Raw genomic sequence first — 22,051 nt, forward strand, 5'->3', positions numbered from 1 at the left:
AATGTCGAGCATCGGAGAACGCCAAGATTTCGACGTCAGGTTCTACCACTGACCTCGGATTTGGCGCTGCTTGTCACCCCCGAAATGAAGCTGTCCTTCGTGAATCGGTCTTAGGAGCGCGTTGCATAGGACTGCACCCTTAAGGCGGAATCAACCATCCATAAAAAGTGGTCGTACAATAAATCATAAAAATCAGGCACCGGGCGCCTGCGCGATAAAAACTTATGCACAACATCAACGCCAAGCACTCATTCGACCGCCCCATAGGGCGCATCGGAGCTTTTTTTACGCGTCCGGGGTGTGGGTGCCTGCCTCGCTCAGAATACCGCATGAAGGGTGCCTGCCCCGCTCAGAATACCGCATGAAGCGCGCCTGCCTCGCTCAGAATACCGCATGACGTTCACGAAGGCGCCCACGCGCGCCTAGCACCGGAGGGCGGTGCGCAGCCTGCGCCGTCGCCCCCAGCATGAGGGCCACCGGCACGCCGCACCGCGACCAGCAGCCGGCCGCAGCGCGACCTGAGCGCCGCCGCCGGCAGTCGACGGCAGGCCACGCCGCTGAGAGGGTCACCCCGCCTCCTCCGCAAGGTGAGCGCCGCGGACAGCCGGAGTCCGACTGGAGTACTCCTGAACACACTGGTCAAGGTGCGATGTGGGAACGCCGTTGTGCTCACTGCTGGTGGATTGTTGCCTGCCGAACTGATTTCTCAATTTATTGTTCATTGTATATGAGTGGATATGGGGGTAATTTGTATCGCATGAGCTTCATCGCCGTGAACAAAATTTTGAGAAGGCTTGTGTCATGCAAGTAAAATCATGCAAGATGCGAAATAAGTTATGACACCGGCTTGAACGTGACAGACACCTCGAGCTGTTTAATGCAACTTTATATTTACAGGGTCAAAAGCATTCCTTCTTTCGAAATTAGAACTAATAAAGACATCTTCTACACAGAGGGCATTTGTTGATACTTTTGCGGACTCAGTCGTGTGACTTTTAACCCTCGCCTTCCGATCGTGTTCTTCACATTTGTACTTTGAGAAGGAAGGAGGGAAAGGGAAGAGGGTCAGAAGCCTCCCTACTACATCAAAAAGCAAGCAAGCCAGATGCAGAGGAAAAACGGTGTTGGACAAGACTCGACAAATATTTCCGATAGGTGTGAATAAAAAAAATTATACGCGGTATTAGACACATCAAACCAGGTCAGAGGATCAAACAAACGCTTTACATGCAGCTCATGTTATCTCAAAACGTAATTATGCTACGGAAATATCAAAAACCATTTTGAACAGCTCCTGAAAACCTCCACCAGATGTGCGTCAATGGATATCAATAGGAGACACCTATGATATTTAACATCAGGTCAAAGGGATGAATGTTGTTTGTGCATTACCTCGTTTGACTTCATCAGGAACTAAACAAGTCATGGCAATCGAGAAAACAGCGTTTTCAAAATTCTCCCAAAGTTGGGAGATATTTGTGAAAAGAAGTGCAGCTCATGATCTTTAAAATGTAAAGATCTCGTAACAAAAAATTGACAAAGTTTGACCATGGATGACCTGACTGCGAAAGTCGCCAGAACGACAATAGTGCGTTTAAGAGTGCTAAGTTAAGAAAACTAGCTCTGAAAAACTTTTCTTACGATAAAAAAATTGTTTATCAACTTCCAGCAAGCTGTAACCAACACGTCATTGGCAAAGAAATCATAGAGCATGAACCACCCCGGTTAAACGTTTTAAGTTTTTACATTTCTAAAAATGATGTGAACTTAACTAGCTGAGATTTCACCACAACCCTCAAAACCACCGTGACGTTATTCCGGAGACACCTTCAGGGGCTTTTTAAACATTTTGCATCCTGCACAAAAATGCCCAACTTTTGCTGAAAGATTTTTGTAAGAAATCGTCGTACAGAGCAAGATGTGACGTTTATCGGTGCATCCCTTTCCATCGCTCATTCTAGCCTTTCGCTTTTTATGCATTTAAAATATCTGGAGTAATTAGCCAAACCGTGTAACATGTTTAATTACGCATGATGCGTTACGAACTAATTGCTCGTGCTAAACATTTCAATGGTGATGAGGCTCCATGCCAAAGTTTTAACAGAGGAAGGGCTCTTCATGAAGGTGCTTCATGGCTCGTGAATGAGGTTCATTGTTCAACTTTTTGATAGTCTCGGGTGATAGGGACATTAACATAGATATAACCGATCCAACCCAATGCATTATCGCTTAATGGTTAGCAAGTTGATGTCTTCTTTTGTTGTTGGAAAAAGTAGGGGAAAGAGGTGACCATTTTTCGGTGTCATAGTCTGCTCCTGAACTCACCGCGTGATGCGCGTGTTACCTAAGTTACAGGAAACGTTGCACAATTGAAGAAGTTGAAGCAAGCATCAGATGTAATAAAAAAGCTCACTTATAACTACTGGTGTACAATTAAGCTGCAAGGACTACTCTAGCCAACACGGTTTCTCTTTTTAGTGAATACGCTCCTGATTTTGTATTATCAATGCTTGAGTGATGTCATTGGTAAGTCAGTTCTTCCTGACAAATCGAAGGTCGACTAATGTCAGCACAATGATTCACAACTCATCTATCCCACATACTCCTGTTTGTACACTAAGGTAAGAATTTAGCACCCAGATGTGACATTGAATCATTCCGTCTTCTGATGCGCTTCCCTGGAAAAAAGGAGACATCTGCTTATTGTCGAAAAATGAAAAAGCAGAGAGCGAGGTCGAGAGCGGAGAGAGAGAGAGAGAGAGAGAGAGAGAGAGAGAGAGAGAGAGAGAGAGAGAGAGAGAGAGAGAGAGAGAGAGAGAGAGAGAGAGAGAGAGAGAGAGAGAGAGAGAGAGAGAGAGAGAGGAGAGAGAGAGAGAGAGAGAGAGAGAGAGAGAGAGAGAGCGAAGAGAGGGGTCTGCTGTCGGTAAAACGGATCAACTCTACCCCTGTTGTGTAGACAATGTTAAGCTCCAGGGGGAATTGTATCGTTGCTTTTAGAGGTTAAACTGTTGCCATAAACGCGGCCACGCGAGCAAGAGATGTTGCCATAAACGTAACCATATAAGCACGATAAGATTACCAGGCATCGTCGTGGGACCGGAGTTGGCCAATATTGTTCCGGACACAATCCCTGTTGTCTATTGCACGTAAGGTTGAAGGCATCAGTGTCTAAGCGCAAGAACAGACAAGCCAAGCGTAATACCGATGGCGCCCGAGGAGGCTGGGAGCGGAGGGGGTGGAGCGCATTACACTGAGATGGCCTGTGCGGTGGGAGACTCGGTATTTCCGTGTGTCGGGTGCCCAGTATTATGATGCCGTAAAGGACAGTCGATTTGTAGGTGGGGCGGGGGGGGGGGATACGAATTTAGAGATCACGTGGCGACCGTTGGTAGGACGAAGTCCCAAAAATCCTCCAGCGTCGATAGGGTTAATCTGGTCGTCCTAATTGGCGCGCGGAGCTTTTGATGTTGTTCTTTTTTTGCGCCGTGTTTTGAACGGCAGTCTATCGTTGCGCAACCTGCTTATCCCGGCACACACGCGAAGGGTGTCCGCCTGTAAGATGTCAACAAATGGCTCTCCTCGCGTGCGATGTGACCGACAGCAGGATCGGACTGGCGCCAGTATAGGACGGGGTTCGTCACGAGCGTTGGACCTGTGGCATGCACAATGCGCAAGGCAGTCTGTTCCGTCGTTTACGCTGTGCATGAGCTAAATCATTGCGAGCACACAGATATAAAGATGTACACTCTAAATGTATTTGTTTAGACAAATGGTTCCCGCCCGCTTCGCTGCGCGAAAGTGGCATACCGTTGACGCGGCAACGCCGCCACCCGTGACGTAGCATAGAATCGTGTTTCAATAATATAAAGTAACTTGTTGTTAATGTTCGCAAGCTGTGCAAAAGTCCTCGATCTTTTCTACACGTTGCCCGTGCGACACTGTTCTGTGCCCCTATTAGATGTTCGTTAGATGTTGTTCAAGGTCAGGAACATTCAATAGATGTTCCTGGCCTTGAATGAATTGCAAAGTGGCGGATCGTTGTGAAGTTTAAGCCAGTCATAGCTGAAAATATCATGGCAATCTGCTCAGATGCTCATCTGTGCATCTGTGTAAAGAATGTGCAAACGCAGACAAATGTACGCGGTATATTTCAGGCGATTTTTGCGTGCTTCGCTGCGCGAGGACGCAACGCTGCTGGTGCCCGTAGCACCGCCACGCACGACGCAACGTTGACTTGCGTCGAACAGCATGAAGTGGATCCGGGTTAACAGTTGTAAACACTCCTGAATGACTGGCAAACATTGCCCGGGGACTGTCCGCTTGTCTCGCTGCGCGGAAGTCCTGCGCCGTTGTCGGCATGGCACCGCCTCGAGCCACGTGTCATTGATTCGCATCTCAAAGATGCATGACGTGCACTGATCACTTTTAGAATCGTTCTATGCTGGCGTCAGCTGCGAGTGTATTTCGTGTGGGGGTGCTATATTTATCAGCGCTGGAGCTTTGTGGTGCGTTTTCGACAGCTTTGCCTCTGCACAACGTATTTCTGTTGCGCATACTAGAAGTCTCTCTCAACTGAGAGACAAAACACGCCGCTGTCGGGCGTGCTGTATCCAACACCGGTCTCTTACAGCCGGGCTTCATGTCGTCGGTCGTTACAGAGGTTGCTTTCCATTACAAAGCTTGGACGAAACCATTAGTTTTCACCGCACAAGTTGAGCGTTCCGTCCTTACGAACTGCAGGTGATGAAGCTTTGTGTAAGCCTGTGACGTTATTACTGTTCTTATACCACCTCCCGTATCCAATATGCATGTGTAGACTCCGGCCACGCAATAAGCCAGAAAACTTCAGTGCGAAAACTCGCGAACCGTTCTGGCAATTCGCAACACTCGCAAAGGGGTAACTAGTTTGCGTTGAGCGCTGTCAATTACAGCCGTTACGTTGATGAAGCTCAAGCGATCAAAGGAAATGTTTCACATTAGATGATCTTGAAGCAAGCATCAGGTACGATGAAACAAGCTCACGCATAACTATTGGTGTACTTTTTTAAGTGAAAAAGACTGGTCTAGACAGCACAATTCTCTGATTAGTAAATAAGCTCCTCAATGCGTCACAGTTTGAACACGTCATCGCACATTGCACAGCATTGATTGGGAGCCAATTGGGGGCCATTTTATCTGGAAATCGCGCTCACGGACACCAGATATAAACGCCTCGATAATTTTATTTCTTTTGGCCTTGATTGTTGCATGACTTATTGAATGGCAGGATTTGAATGACATTATTATGACGTCATGAATGCCAAGGTGACTTAGAAATGCTGTCCCCAAAATACCCTTCCTAATTTTCGGTCGTATGGATCAGAAACTAGAAGGATTTAGGTCTCAAAAGGGCAGTTTTGTGAACATCACCGAAAGATCATCAGGATTTCTAATTCGGTTCAAAATCGCATAGAAATGTGGATCACTTCCCCTAAGTCAGCATTCACATGACATGTTCAGGTGACCATGTGAAGTGCCTGTTCAAACGTGTTGAGCTGCGCCGTTTCTAAGGTGTCAGCTAACCTCCGAGTTGTGTGTAAAACCAGTCCAACGCGCCGTTGGAGCGACAGTCCGTGCAGCTCAGTCGATAGTGGGCACCGGAAGGGCGGTAGGTATGTGCGTCAGCGTCCAAAAGCTGCAATGATTCGTTTCGGCTCTGACGGCCAAATGGTGTCTGGCCGGTACAATCGGGCTCAGGCACACGCGCTGTGTCATAACTTTCCCGGGACGTTCAAATTTGTCAGACAGAAGATCCGTTGAGCTTAGATTGCTCTCCCAAATTGGTGGGGCTATGCCTTTTGCGACAAGCTACGCTTGTGGCTTTGATCTCAAAACCACCCCGGCAAAAAAATTAGGCGAATTTGTAAAACGATATGATACAATCGTCGGCCATCCAGTTTATTTATGGCACCATGGATATCGATACAGTATTTTATCGGCGCTGATATCAGTCACCAGACGAAACGAAAATATATCATCAAAACAAGAGAGGGCGACGTGGCGATCTCCGACCGCGTGAAAGCGGCGGTAATGTGTTGACATTTGACGGTAAGGCACTCTTCAAACATGCAGAAACTCCAGTTGCGCAAATGGCAAGTCATCAAGACCATGTGTCAAAAACTCAAGTAACGATAAATATGGTGTTCCCAAGCGCAGCATACCGCAAATTAACGCAGCCAATGAAAGCTTAGAAAAACCAATCAGTACAACAGGCGCATGGTTGATATATGAAACACTGTTAAGTGGCTGCATGCTTTGCCATGCGTACGCCCAAAGCGTCGGCATTTCGTGCATCGAAGAAAGAAGGGCGGAACGAAAGGCATCTACCCGATGTCCGAGTGCGTGGAACACCGTCATACGATCAGTCCTCCTGAGTAATCCATGAATGGTGAAAGCCTAGAAGTGATAAATGGGATGACCTTCATGTGTTTGGGACACGGGTCAACGATACGTCACGGGTGGTGACACTACCGACATCAGAAGTGTCGTCTCTTCGCGCAGCCAGGCAAGCGGAAGCCGTTTCTCTGATATGGTCTGTAATACGCGTGTTTCGGTCGGTGTGTGCACATTTTGCAGCCAGATGCACAATATAAGTGGTTGCACGGATTGCCGGCAAATGTGCGCATACAATGGGCTCAGCCAGGGATAACGTTGATGTAACGTCCGTTACGTCAACGAGGCGTTTCGAAAAAACCTAGCTCCCAGACAATTTTCAATATTGCTTCACCGAAGTGCTGGTCAAGCCGGCGAATAAATCTGAGCTATATTTATAGCTGCATGGGTCGTCTTGGTCGTCAAATCGATCATTACCTATGATCATATGATCATCATTACCTATGAAGGTGACGTGAGCTTCCTCGCTTGTGGTGGCAACAAATGACCACGCGGTAAATCGTAATGCCCTCTGTATGGTGTATCTCTGCCACATATAAGACCACATGACACTCATAATCGTCAGTAAGGGATGCATAGGTCCTTAAAGTGTTGATGTACATAAACCTTTTAACAACATCACTCGCACTGGCGATCAGATGCTGCACTCAGTCTGCATCTTCGTGGGGAAACGTCTCAATATCGCACGCAATCTGATGTCATCCTCGGTGGAAATGTGCGTTACCAGTAGCCAGTTCATCAGACACACAGGTCTGAGAAAGATATTTTTGCAAGAAAAGTAGAGCTGTTGACTGACTGACTGAAAGTACTTGACTTGAAAGGGAATGTTCCATATTGATATGGGGGTTTGAACAGAAATATCCGTCTTGAAGAACTTTCAGTGCAGTGCACAATCTTGCCCTTCCTAAGACCTAAGCCCCTCTAGTTTCTGAACTACACGCCCGCGAAAGTGTGGAGTGTATTGCGGTGAAAGTGTTTCAAAGCCACATTGGAATTCATGACGTCATAATAAAGTCATTCAAGTTCTGCGATTCCATAAGCCGTGGGGTAACCAAGGACAAGAGAAACATATTTGTGGAGGCTTTCATATCTGGAGTTCGTGAGCGTGATTTCCAAATATAACGGCTGCCAATCGGCTCTCAATGCTGTGCGAGGTACGCTGACGTAACCAAACCATGACGCATTGAGGAGCGTATTCACTAACCAGATAATTGCACTATCTAGACCAGTCTTTTCAACTTAAAAAATATACCAATGGCTATAAGTGAGCTTGTTTAATCATAAATAATGCTTGCGCCAATATCTTCCAATGTGAAACATTTCCTTTAAGTGAATGCAAATCAGTCGTTTACAAGATAGGTCCACTGATTGAAATTAAACTCGCTTACTTCTTGGTCTGAGCTGGTCATATAGATACCGTCTGATCACGGAACGATGTCTATTTGGAACGTCTTACTGGTTTTTATAAACAGCCAAGATAAGATGATCAGAAATAATGTACTGAGGAAAGAAGAACCTTAGGGTTTGTTGTGGAGTGTTCAGAACTCCAGGGATAAGTTCTTATGCATTTTGCCTGTTGTTTTGATTGTTTCAAAGCTTTGTGGTCGTAAGCACAAAGCAAAGCCATTGTCCGTCAATAGCATTGAAAAATGCATGGAAAGGCACAACGGCGCAAATGCCTCGTCTCCATGCATGATTTACGATGTTTTCCGCTTCAGAACGCAAATAGCATTGCTGTCCCGTGGTTGGCACGGAACACCAAGCCATAATTGACGGGAAGAGTACCAGTAGTAGTAGTATAGTAGTAGTACAGTAGTAGTACAGTAGTAGTATAGTAGTAAGAGTAGTAGTATGGGAGCGTCACTTGCACGGTGCAGGCATTCATACCCTTCAGGGGCGCTGGAGGCCTCAATGTTGTTAGCACAGCGTACCGAGCAAAGGTCTAAAGCACGCAGAATAGAATGAGACACGTGTTTGTGAACTGAACGGCGCGACACAAGCTTACACTTATAACGCACTACTCCGACGAGCACTCTGTTCCACCCAAGCTTCGGAATTACCACGAGTTGTCCTGGGCTGCTGCTACCTTAGCAGCTTATACAAGACTTTGCCATGAAGTCGTGCAATGATTTTGAAACTTGTGTTTCATCTGCTGTCACAAGCTTTTTCATAAAAAGCTCGGATATATTCAGTTGTCTTAAGTCCCAGCTTTATTCGGAAGGACACCCGACGCTTCTCGGCGTCCAAGGTGGGGTAATCACCACGCGGGGACCGGATTCACGTAGAACTATGAGCGTCTCGTTCGCACGAGGAAGATACCACGGCCAATGCGGTTCTCTTCCATGTGGCGCGGAACCGGTGCATCACCTCTCGACTGGCTCAACGGCTCAGCGTTACGGCCCAGTAAAGGAGCGCAATCTGTGACGAGCTGATACACTCCACCATTAACGGCTGCCACGAGGGTTATACGCGCGACTCAGTGGCCTATGACGGACTGGCGTGGCTTTATAAAACACGGGTTGGAAAGCGACCGGGAAATGTTGTGATGCAACAACGCCGCGCGACGTAGAGCGCGAAGCAAACAATCAGAACCCTCCACCGTGCACATGTCATGCTGATTTTTCGGCGTCCGATGCTTAGCAGGGGGCCCTCGCTGTGACCGTTGCCAGCTGCACGTGTTGCACGTGCAGCACGTGCGGATGCCACGGACGCAGGCACGGCCAATACCGTCGAGCGGCTGATGTCGTGCACCTGCAGCGAGGCCGCTGCTCCACTGAGGAGAGACAGTACGGGATCGATCACTCGTCAAGGACGTGCCCGTACCACGCGCCCACGAGCCATGCTGGTGCACCCAACGGCCGGAGTGGTTTGGAGGTCCCCTCTGGTCGATGGTTACGCCCACCGCTAGCATTTGACGATTACTCGCCGGCGCGTCCGGCAATGTCGCTTATAAACCAGCCTCGAAGGCATCTTCAGCTACCCACCTAGCACTGAAATGACGGCAGTGCTAAACAGCGCCCTCTTGTGCACACACTGAATAAGTTTACCCCACCTTGGCTCTAGTTAGTTACATAGGAATTTCTTCTATCGATGTATATGTCTTTCTTTCGGGAAGACCTTCGCCCATTCCCCGCAAAATGTCTTCAAAGTGGTGGCTTTGGCATGGAACCTGCGGCAGCCTCTTTTAACTATCACACAGCAGCACTATATCGGTACCCCATACAATAGCGTCTGACCCAAGCGAGTCGTGACAGGTCTAAAAATGTCGACATTTCCCTGTCACGCGTTTCGTCCTAAGTGTATTCCCACTATAAACTTGGTACTGGATTGAAAATGCGTAGGAGTTATCGCAAAAAACACCACAGGACGTGGCGAACCGAAGGTTGAGTCAACTTGAAGTGGTGTCACGTTCGCTTAGACTGCCAGAAGTAACTGCATGCTCTTGGTCACGAATAGAGCAACATGCTTGGAGGTAGAATTCAGGGCGGAACAAATCTGTGACGATGTAAGTGAAGGTGGTAGCAGTTAAGATCAAGACAATGTTCCGGTTCATCACGTCAAGTGGGTTTTTTCCCATTTGAGCTCCATACTAGATAAACTGTCGTTTTGGAATAAATTTTGAATTCTGGTTCTCACGATGGAATGAGGTACGACAGATTTTCGATGGCCTTAACCCCTTTGAGGATAAATGTGGTTTAGAGCTCCATGCACGATAGATGGCAGTAGAGCCATTTGTATAACTTCAGGCTGGTTTTTTTCGTTCGTTCGATTTCGCAGCACGCTGGTTTCTCCCTACATTATCAACGAAATCTGGGCGATTATTTTAGGGTGAGTGGTTAAAGAATTTGTCGACACAGTATGCACCTCCAGTTCCAACGTATGAGGGGGGAGGGGCTTTGATATCCCTTTGCAACATGACCCCCGAGCCTTTGGCACTCTGCTCTCTTAGTCCTAGTCTCATTGCGCTATACAGTCGCCGACGGTCCTTAAATGGATCGCGCGATAACGTGTGTCGCGTTTCCTTGTGTAATGAAGAGGAAATTTCAGGACTTTCTTTGCCACTTGCCAGTCTGCGTCACGGTGCGTGCGTAGCTGGAATTTTAGGTGAGCCGAAAGTCTTCGCGACGAAGCTCTATAGTGAAGGAAAGTCCATTTTAGCCGCCTTTCCCGATATAATGATTGCTTCCTTAACCTGCAAGGGGATCAGCACCCTTGTGGCACCTGAATTTTCTCAATTTTTGCCTAATTATTTTTCCGAAACTTAGTTATCAGCATGCTCTGGTCTCAAAATTGGAGTTCATGGATATTAATTTTTTCTTTAAAAGATCTTTACTCTAAAAATTAATGTAAAATCTTATCATTGTTAAACGGAAAATCTTCACGTTTTCACATGTGCCAAATACCTGCTTTCCATAGCTAACGGGCGCGATCCATCGCTAACAAATAGTGTCCCCGTCTTCAGAAGTGCTTGGTATTTGGCACGAAAGAGCCGAGCACTACCGTCTTTAGATAACCCCGCTATGGCGCACCAGTGGACCATCGGGAAACTGATGAATGTTAAGATATCACCAACGGAGTGCCGGCTGGGCCGCGTCACGCCAGACGCACACGTCTTGCCTGCGGTGGCTGGCGCGCGGCAGGGATCTCCTCTGGTGTCGTTCACCGATGAAGCCCGACCGATCCCCTTCCTGCACTTTATTGGGGAATATGTGGCTTGGTGGCGTGTGATTGTGTGGTCAGGCTAGGTTGGGTCGGATGTGAAAGTCTCCCTCGTTACACATTTTGACCTTACGAACATATCTGCTGCTGAGAAAAGGATTTCCTGCTTTCAGGAACAATCTCGGCTTAAGAGCTTCCGTAGCATGTCCCACCGATATCAAAGCTCCGGCGGCTCAGCAGTAGTTGGACCCGAGAACCTTTATAACATATCACCCTTCATTGAACTAATTAAACAACGGTTCCAAATCGGATTTCCTGCACTGAACGTGGCCTTCGTCGGTACTTACTTTTAATGGCCGGTTAAATGCGAGGAGCTCCGCTCCTTGAAGTAATTGAGCTCCGGATGTATGGCGTTTTGTGGTAACTGCACGAGGCGCTATCCCGTCGCCATTACCTTTAAAACTACCGCGACACTGATGGCTACCATTAGTAGTGTTAGTTTTATGCCTGCAATGACATCAAACTTGAGCGCACCTGCTTTGAAGCCTTCCCTTCAGCGTACCTGCTCTGAACCCTTCCCTTCAGCGCACCTGCTCTGAACTCTTCCTTTCAGCGCACCTGCTCTGAACTCTTCCTTTCAGCGCACCTGCTCTGAACTCTTCCTTTCAGCGCACCTGCTCTGAACCCTTCCCTTCAGCGCACCTGCTCTGAACCCTTCCCTTCAGCGCACCTGCTCTGAACCCTTCCCTTCAGCGCACCTGCTCTGAACCCTTCCCTTCAGCGCACCTGCTCTGAACCCTTCCCTTCAGCGCACCTGCTCTGAACCCTTCCCTTCAGCGTACCTGCTCTGAACCCTTCCCTTCAGTATACCCGCCTGAGACCCTCCCTTCAGCGCTCACCGTCTACAAAGCCGTCTGCTTCCAGCTTCGTATCTTCTTCATGCGAGATCGATAACTGAATGCGTCGTTTCCCTGAGGTGGTGCCGAGGGCATCTATAGAGACACACTGCAACTTCGATTGGACCTGTAAGATAAAAACAGTGTAAAATTTGTACGGGTTCCTAAGGCACATTAAGCTCATTTGATACAGTCAAATGACTGACCCCTCCACTCGGTGGTGTTAGCCTAGAGCATACTCCCCATTACCTCTGGTTCCTGTCGTACCGGACATTGCCCACTGTCCATAGACGAATGCCTTCTTACCGTCTTAGCTCTGCAGCTGCTCTGGATACTGGTTATCCCTATAGCTGTAATTTCTGGTAGCGTTCACAGACGAACAATAAGCATCTGTTGTCGGTCCTGGCCTATGTAACTCCCTGTGACTCCTAGAACTGATCTGTGCGACTTCTAGCTCCCTCGCATCGTTCACGGTGCAGCTTTCTGCTCGGCTCGTTGTGTTGTTAACACGCTGCGTGTGTACCAACAAGTGGCATGAAATCGCTGTTGCCAGCGCCCGCGGCGCAATCTACTGTATAGTTCAATGTGTAAGCGACAGCACCGAGTTATGGTCTCCCTCTCACCTATTGTGCTGTCTCGCCGTCGTGCGCTGCTGACCCTGTGTGTTATGGCGTCCCTTGTACAATCCGCCGTGGCTTTCACTGACGAACGGCATGCTGTTGCGCCGGTCCGTCTTAGCTGTATAGTTTTTGATGCGGTGTACTGGCTATTCCCGCCCATTGTGGAAGCTTTTACACGGTTCACTGTGCTGGCGCTGATACTGCCCACCTTTAAAAAAACAAGCTGTCGATTGTACTGCTCTCTTTTCTGTCACTTTCGCTGCAACTTTCTGGCACTTACTGCTGTCCGCAACCAAAGATGTCTGCTGCCGCCCCTGACATTGTCTACTACCCACAGTGCTGCCCCCGGCATAGTTTCATGCGCCAGCGATGTCACAGCGCCGGGCTCTCCCTGTTCCTTTTCGATGGGACAGTCGGTACTAGCCTGCTACTACCACTGGCACTAACTGCTCTCCACAGCTGCTGCCCTTGGTGCTGTCCGCTGCCCACAGCCGAGGGTTATGCGGTTGCTCCCCCTGTCACGTGCGCTGTTCTTCCTGTCACGTGTGCTGCTCCTCCTATCACGTGCGCTGCTCCTCCTGTCACGTGTGCTGCTCCTCCTGTCACGTGTGCTGCTCCTCCTGTCACGTGTGCTGCTCCTCCTGTCACGTGTGCTGCTCCTCCTGTCGCGTGTGCTGCTCCTCATGTCACGTGTGCTGCTCCTCCTGTTACGCGTGCTGCTCCTCCTGTCACGTGTGCTGCTCCTCCTGTCGCGTGTGCTTCTCCTCATGTCACGTGTGCTGCTCCTCCTGTCACGTGTGCTGCTCCTCCTGTCACGTGTGCTGCTCCTCCTGTCACGTGTGCTGCTCCTCCTGTCACGTGCGCTGCTCCTCCTGTCACGTGTGCTGCTCCTCCTGTCACGTTTGCTGCTCCTCCTGCCACGTGCGCTGTGCCTGAAGCTGCTCTCTGTCCGCAGTCGATCGGTATGCGGCTGCTGCTGGCGCTGGTGCTGGCCGCGGTGCTCACGCTGCAGTGCTGGGTGGCCGCCTCCGATGGCAGGGCCGGCCGCTCGGCAGTCGGCACCGACGTTCTCTCCGGAGAGCTCGACTCTTACCTCAGCGACCTGAAGGACTTCTACACCAAGCTAGGCCGGCCGCGGTACGTCGCCCGGTGCCACGTAACGGCCCTTCCAGAGGCGGATCCAGAGAATGATTGGGAAAAGGGGCGTTGCAACTTTGGGAACACGATCTAACCAAGTAAAAAAAAACTTCGTCTGGCGTCAGTTAGGCTCTTGCGTCTTCAGTTATACCCTTTTAACCATATATTATGTTAACGCCTTAAAGATACGAAGAGCCCAACACATACCACCATGAGACGCCAGATGCCTCGATGCCGTCTAGCGTTCACGTCTCTTTGCAGATATGTTCACAAAGCTACGCCTTGTTCAAAAGCTCTTTATGTTGAACAACTCCAGTTGGAATAAGCTAGGTGCGTCACATTAACCGCACCTGGAGGCTGAGAGAGCAGTTCGGTAACAACAAAACTCGGAGGCGATTTCAGTCTTTTTTTAAAAAATAATCGTGAATACCAATCATGGTCTGAGACATCATCAATCGTCGCGGTTCCTGATGGTGATGCTTCACTCCTGAACGTACGAGGCTCTCTTTTAAGGTTTGTTTTAAGTGATATGTCGCATACCCATTATTTTGCGATAGGTCGGAAGTGCGTTATGTTGTGCTTGCACAATTTGCCCCAAAACCAGGCATGGAGTACTTCTATATCGAAGAAAGAAGTTAGCTGGACTTGTCCATGATTGTGACACGCTGGCTTGCGTGAGCACTTCTTTCATTACCAACTTATAGGTATCAGTGCCATGGCTTCCGCGACTCGGAGTACTCCAAGTCTGACTTGTTGCCCGCGCACGCAAGTCTTATTCTGTCACTGTTGACCTTAATATCGGTATGTGTAGGCAGCGCCCTCGTCAACGAAGAAATTCAAGTTTGGCACATGTAGTTACTAGCTTTTAAGTCTGCTGATTGGGAAGACCGCGTGGGAGAGGGGTGCAACTTATTGCGGCGTCCCGAACACTATACCTCGTAGCAAGGCGACAGTGGCAGAGCGGTGCCCGAGGGGTGCAACTTATTACGGCGTCCCGTACACTATAGCTCGTAGCAAGGTGACAGTGGCAGAGCGGTGCCAGTTTTGATCGGCCTCACATGCGAGGCGGCAGATCTCGCCACCTCGATCTCATCTCAACCACAAAACAATTCGGCGGCCACAAATTTCGGCACGCTCCCGCAGGCTACATCAACCGCACACGGCTGCCGATCACAAAAGTACGCACCCTGGCATGACCCCATGTTGCCACGCGGCCTTGGGCCAATGACACAATTCATTTGACTACTGCACCCGATAAGCGAATTCTGCAGAGACCCGACCAATTACAGGCGGGACGTGCCACGCGCTGTTGATCGATTCGAAACTGACTCGAGAGCCGGGGCCTTTCCCACGGAGCCGGCGCACCAGCTGATGCCGATCGTGCCGCGGTCTATCTGCGCCTTTCGGCCCGACGTGCTCGGAAGCTATGTCACACACTGGCGCACACATCGTACGTGCGAGCACGCTTGCACACGCGCACACGCGTGCTTACGTAAGCATGCGCATACGCGCACACACACAAGCAAGCAAGCATTGGATTCCGAACGTTTTGGAGCGACCGCTGTGCATCAAAAAGCGTTTTGCAAGGCATCCTTTTATCTCTCTTGATGGTGTGTATGCACCTTGAACTGAATTAATCAAATACATGCGAATACAATACAATACAGCAAACCGACGAAAACCGGCAAATACAGCGAATGCAATACAGCAAGCCGACGAAAACCAGCAAATACAGCGAATGCAATACAGCAGACCAACCAATCTACCGTTGCAGTTGTTCTCGGGCCATGACCTCACCTTTGATTTAGCCTTGCCAACGCGCAGACTCCTGGCATCCCATATAACTTGGTAAAGTCTCGTTCGATGGACATGGGCACAGCATGATTGAGCATGAACCTGTTTGAAAAAGGTAGCGTCATAGTTTCGCGAAAGATACGACCCGACAGAGACAACTATCTTTGCAACTACCGCGGAAACGCGATATATTGATCCCAGGAGCCACTAAAAATTTCCGTCAGATACGGTTTGTTCATCTGACAGATCTTACGACGTATTGACCATGACCTCTTATGGAATTTATGAAGTTCTGCTCCCCGGAGACAGAGCACAATCGAGGAAGCAACTGATAACAACTCGATCATGATGAAGCCATCATCGTCGAACATTGCATGCGATTGACTTGTCAGGCATTGGGCCAGTGCAGTTGATAGCCGAGTTCACACAGCATAGCAAACCAAAGTGATGCCAGATTGGCACGAAACCCCGGCAAGCAAAGCCTTCGAGCTGACCAGCGTTAGCGTGCCGTAACGGGAAAGATACCTTATGTAACGTATAGTTTCAACTTATTCACGTCGTTCTCAAATACCTGTGACTAGCAACAGCTTTCCAACAGTGTTTCAGCCCACCACCAATAACCATATTTCAATAAACATACCGCGCAGATATGATAAGATATACGTTAAACTAACTACACAGGCCTCCCCCGCTCTGCTAAGTTCTCACAGGTCGAAGGTTTGAGAATAACACGTCTGCACCCGCTCCACGACATTGTGTTTAAGACCACGAATCAAAGTTGAGGCTGCAGTACTACTAAGTGAGTCACACAATCCGAATCCAGTAAAACATCACAAGATTGCTGAAGCCCCAATGTGGCAGCGCTGCCTCTTTCAAATGCAGTCACGCTTCCATGTAAAATATGGGTGTCTGGCGCGAATGCTGGTCAAATATCCTTCAGCTCACAAGCATGCTGCAATTTAGTTAAACTAAACCCAAAGGTCCTTGGCCATAATCGAGACAATTTGTCGTTGGTGTCATCACTGCGCCCAATTTGGATTGCGTTAGTACCACTTGGCTACGGTTTGATGCGACTTTGCGTTTTTCCGAGCACTTCGGCGAGCTGCCGACCGCTTCCCACTCGTTGCAAACAACGCTAGCACCCCTTCAGCTCACCGCCGGCCATATAAACGGTAGACACAGACAAGCTGTCTCCAGCAGGGCGAGATGTGAGCGCCACGTGCGTCGCCAAGGGGTGACGGTTGCCCCATGTCGTGCGCGCCGCCGTTGTGACATCCGTCTGGGTAATCCGCGGAAATTAGCGCCTGATGGGTTGCCGGTCACGCGTGCGGTGGTCCACCGGCGCTGAGTCCCGCTGGGTGCGGCGGCCACGATTTATGCATTGTCGACCGCGCAGTTATTGGCCAAGCCCCCTGGGCTGAGACCGGGCAACTCCTGGCTTCCCAGGGGCCGTCCGCAGCCCCCGCGATCGGCCGCCGCTGAGAGCAGCCCCAAGTTTAGTCCCGTCATTACGGGCTCGGAGGAGCATGATTTCGTGCTCGCGGCTACTTAGCGGGCTATAATCAGCGCGCATCTGGAGCCGATCGAGGGGGCGCGCAACGGACCGTGTCGCCTGTCGTGTCGGCGCTCGCCGGTTTAATTATCCCGCCGCGTCTTCCGCGAACAGCCGTGCCGCTTTACATGTCGGCTGGATGCGCGAACGCGGTTCGTCGACACCCGCCTAATCAGCTGACCCGGTTTTGCAGGTTCGGTAAGCGCAGCACGCGCGTTCGGAGGTGGCGCACGGTGACGTCGTTGGGTGACGTCATCCACGAGCTGCGGTACTGAGCGCGGCGGAAGCGGCCGGCGCCGGGCGCGAGGGCGGCTGGCGGAGAGGGCGCCCTGTGTTGACGGCAGCGCCGATGGCGAGACCTCCAGAGGCCGGGCCGGTCAGCCGACAGTGTCGCCGGCCTTTCGGCGCGACCTGGCGCCGTCGCGCAGGGCGGGTGGATGGAGGGTCACAGTCTGACCCTACCACCGTACCAGCGCGGGGAGGAGCTTGCTGGCAGCTTGCAGGGAGGAGGAGCTTGCTGGCAGAGAAATGTGCTATGATGGATATTTAGTTCAGTTTTGTTTCCTCTGGGGAGACCCGATGTACGTGAACTCTTGCGCTTGCCGATGTGACTATGGTCTCTTTACTGATGGATTAGACTTTGACACCCATGCTGGTTGGAACAAGAACTCCGCAGGCATATTATCCCCGGAAATTATCTGATGGAAGACATTTTGATTTATCTTTCTGCTGATTGCAGTTTATCATAAGCATGAAACAAGTCCTTGAGGAAATGTATAAACGCACGTTCTTCACGCTTTTATCAAATCCGAATGCCTCTAGGAATCTAGTTTCAATTAGCGATGGTGCTCGTCATGATTCAAACCTTTCTCGCAGCTTTAATGTGACTTCGAGTCAGCAAGACCTCTCTCATTTAAACTCAGTTGTTCTGAGTTTTGTTTACATGCAAAAGAGTTCTCAGGCACATTTTTCATGACATTTGGCATACTTTTAAACGTCAAATCTGGCTAAGGCAGTTTTCTGGCGCTGCCTGTCAGCTTTTCTTCTTTAAATTTTCACTCCCCTTCCTCTATGTTCAATCACGACTAACGAGCATCGCGCATTCTGCTCGGTGCACAGCGTCCACCCAAGGATCGTCCCGACCTATGCACTGTGTAGACGCTCTGATCACGTCACGTGACACGATGACGTCATCGGAGGTCCAGAGGCTGGCCCCGACTCGTGGCGCGCGCGGCGCCACGAGTCGGGGCAGGAGGCTGTCAGGCCGCTGGCATCGTGCGTCGACCGGGATACGTTGCGTCTTTTCACGATGAGATTATTAGTCAGGCGCCTGATTTGGTACCAAATCTGAAGTGTAAAGAAAATAGGAAGGACAGGGACGAAATCAATCGGCAGTCACCAGGTCCCTCAAAACAATATGTAATTGTTACTCCGTAAACGTTCTTGTTTCGCTATCAGGTACCATGTAATCATTTTACGTTTGTGTATTTGATTCCATGGGAACCAACCCATAGAGCAACGCATGCGTTAAGTGATGAAAAGGCACGTGATGAAAATCATATTTAAGAACTTACGGCTGTCTTGATAGCTCTGACGTCAAACCGCGGGCTTCGCTCCTCCCTAGTTCATTTTTCGTGCATTCGCGTTTTTCATTTTCAGATTTGGTGCCGAATTTATTCCCCATCTAACAATGTCATCGTGAAAGCGTCATAAGTGTTATGCTGGTTCCATAGCCGACATGGGATCCATGTTGGGCCCTGGAGAAGCGAGGAAAAGGGATGGTCTCTTCCGTGCACGTAAATAAACATCTTGAACGAATTGGAAGATCAGCTGGGAAAACAGACGTGAGCGTTTGGAGGACGAACGGCGGGGTCATCACGAGCACATATGAAGACCGGGCAGAAATGGGCAGAAGAAAAGTCACCGTGGGCTCGAATGCTAGATTGGGAGAAATCGTGGGGAGCCGGCTTAGATGTTCATCAGCATCGTGGAGGGGGACGGACCGAGACCCACCCGAGAATGTTGGGGAAGACACTGAACTCTCGAGGAAATGCGAGGTGACTATCCGGATGTATGCAGTCCTTTTCGCAGGGGCTGGGAGTGATTGTCATTGTGATGTTATGTTCAAAGTGTGTGGTGGCTACCGATCTGGATCTCTCTGTCAAAAAAGATTGCGTGAAACAATATATGCCGTCATCCTTCTTGCTTCGTGTCTTTTTAACTGAGGAAATGACCCGGGGTTCGGAGACGCTGTCTTCATATCCATACATTAAGCATTTTTAACGAAATGTTTTCCAAGCCTGTTGAAAGGGTGGATGTTAAGGACCGTAAATGACGGCAAGCATTGCATGTCGCGTCAGCCCTGGCCGTTATCATGCTTCCGTGATATTCCAGGTTATGGGCAGAACTTGGCGGCGAAAGTTTACAAAACCCTTTGCCTCCACCTGACCTTTAACGTGGCCGCTGCCACCGGCCGCAGGCCATTCCGGTCAGGTGCAAATAGCGAGCGCTTAAAGTGACTCGAACTTACCCCGTCACGCGTGAGTGGATAGAACGACAGGCTCAAACAAACTGAGCAATCGGAACGAAATACATAATGTCTTGACTAAAAGCGCAGTGCGTTTGCAAGAACAATTTTTTACCGGACGTTTTGTAGTGATGGCTGTGGATCAAAATCCTTACAATAAACAGTTAGCAGCGTCAACCCTGACCCCACCACCAAAGTGGAAAACTGCAGCCTAAAGGACATCTGAAACCGTAAAACGTATTGAAATACGATCGCCTAATTGGCAGTCTGACTTTAACTGACCGTGACGCGTGGAAAACCAAGCTCGATTTCTGGGTCACGAACCGATATGGTCTGCCCTTTTAGTGGGCATGCGTTCAGGGCTCTTTCTATTGCGCTATCTCGTTACCAGCCACGCCACACGCTGGAGTGGGCATGCGAGTTCTTGACGTTTTCCAGAGCTGTTTCATTTCGATACGCTTCCAGCATAGATATGACACCACCCACCTGCTCTGAAACGCGAAAGCAACCATAAGGGAAAGGACTATATGCCGTCTGAAGGAGAATCCCCTATGCCAACATAAGTGCACAGGGGGTTCTTTTTTTGTGTCACCAATTCGCCTCCACTGCTTTGGTTTGTATGGAAGAACGATGTTATCGGGTACACCCCAAGCAATTTTCACAACTAAGCATATTGATATCATTGAGAACGTATCGTTAGCTGTAGCCAATGCCTTTTCGAGGAAGTCGCTTGTTAGCGCTGACAGCAGCTTGCGAACGTAGCGATGGCGGCGGCCATCGTTGATCTTTTTCTTTTTGTATACATTCAGCTGAGGGCTGCTGGTGTACGGGGTTGGACGTCTGGTAATGCTATTCAGTTGATACGCACCGCGATTAATTCATGTTGACCTACTTTGTACTGAGATGAGGCACACGTATTGTGTCGTGTAAATCGGCTGCACTAAGTTCTATGGAGATGCGATTGTTCACGTTGTTTTGGCAGCGGCAACAGGCGGCTGAGATTTCTACACCCTGAAATTAACGACCGAATTCCAAATGCACATGCACCGAATTCACCGTTCGAAATAACAAGGAGCATGCGCTGAAATCGTTGCTGCGATATCGCTGGTACACCAGGCATTTTCAGGCTACCATATTTTTCCGTCTCGAACTACGCAAGAAATCGTCAAGTGCGTACCAGCCTATATCGCCAGCGCTTTCCCTATGCGGACGAGAACGTAGCAGCCAAGATAATGGCCATGTCACTAGCGCGCAGTACTTGCCACGTATAAGCCGGTGCGGTCGTCATTTTGCCCCCTGATTGGTTCAATTTTAAGCATGGTATTTGTTCACGCACAACCATCGATGCGATCGATAATAATAATTACGCGAAACTGTTGCAAGACCCAAATGCACATTTAAGCTCCGAAGTTAACTATATATAGTGGCAAAACTCCTATATGCGTGTATCTGGAAAATCGAAAACACTAGACACACTCTCTTCAAGCCTCAATGTCTGGCAGCACTTTCTGGCTCAACCTGCTCATACAGCGAACCGTCGATGTTTCGACATGTACTCTTCACAAGCTTGCGCTGCAAGCGTTTGCGAGTACAGACAAAGGTGAAGCTTTGAGTGCCGTCTAACTGGGATAGTCTGTTGTAACTTCTTGCCATTTTGGCAAATTTTCTTACCCGATAACTTGCAACATTTTACCTTTTTATCACGGATCCTTTAAATCGGTAGTTTTTTTCTCTCCTGTGCTGAAGGTCCATACGGGTCAGATGGGTGGCAGCAAGATGAAACAGCTCCCAAGAAGACTTGATTGGTTCTGCACATGGTCTGCGTAGAAGATCTCGCTCGAAGACCTGTGTGTGCTTTGTCCATTTAACAGGGGAGGTCTTATCCGTTAGGACGTGTTCGGTTCAAAGACAATCAGATTCCGTCAACAGAAACAGCAGATACGTCCAACCAAGCAGGCGACCAGCTGAGCGTGAGACCGAGCAGGGCCGTGCGACGTCGCCTCCTCATTGAGCGGCACAGCTGGTCGGCATTATCAAACGTAACGCCATCAAGTTGTGAGCCAATGCCGGTCCACGTTAGCAACGGTTCCAACTGTTTAAGAAGCTTCTTTATCAAAAGCAGATCAGCATTGGCATAAAACAAATAGTACCGACCGTGCGTCAATCATGAAGCTGCGGTCAACAAATCAAACCGCCAATTAAGGCCGCAAACAGCAGAGTCACGTTAGTCGCACGGTAGAAGTGTCACAGATGAGCAAAATAGCCGGAGCACGCTGCTGGAGAGCTCAACCGATATCTGACAACATTTGCAAGGCATCCTGATCAGCGGTCGGACCTCATGACTCGATCGACATGGCGGTGGCGTCAGCAACATGTTGTCATACGGCGAGACGACGGCATGCGAGGCCGCTTCACTATCATGCGCCTCTACACG

General features: G+C 49.5%; 1 protein-coding gene across 1 annotated transcript; it reads left to right on the forward strand.

Moving 5' to 3' along the window:
• The first annotated feature begins 517 nt into the window (after nt 1-517).
• On the forward strand, nt 518-19,277 carry LOC119089629 (uncharacterized). Its single transcript, XM_037212414.1, has 3 exons — nt 518-587; nt 13,563-13,744; nt 17,284-19,277. Exons 2-3 carry the CDS (start codon nt 13,572-13,574, stop codon nt 17,363-17,365), a joined length of 255 nt encoding a protein of 84 aa, XP_037068309.1. The 5' UTR covers nt 518-587; nt 13,563-13,571; the 3' UTR covers nt 17,366-19,277.
• Nucleotides 19,278-22,051: the final 2,774 nt, after the last annotated feature.

The sequence above is a fragment of the Pollicipes pollicipes genome, unplaced genomic scaffold, assembly GCF_011947565.3.
Source record: "Pollicipes pollicipes isolate AB1234 unplaced genomic scaffold, Ppol_2.1 Scaffold_3087;HRSCAF=3621_pilon_pilon_pilon, whole genome shotgun sequence".
NCBI lineage: Eukaryota > Metazoa > Arthropoda > Thecostraca > Pollicipedomorpha > Pollicipedidae > Pollicipes > Pollicipes pollicipes.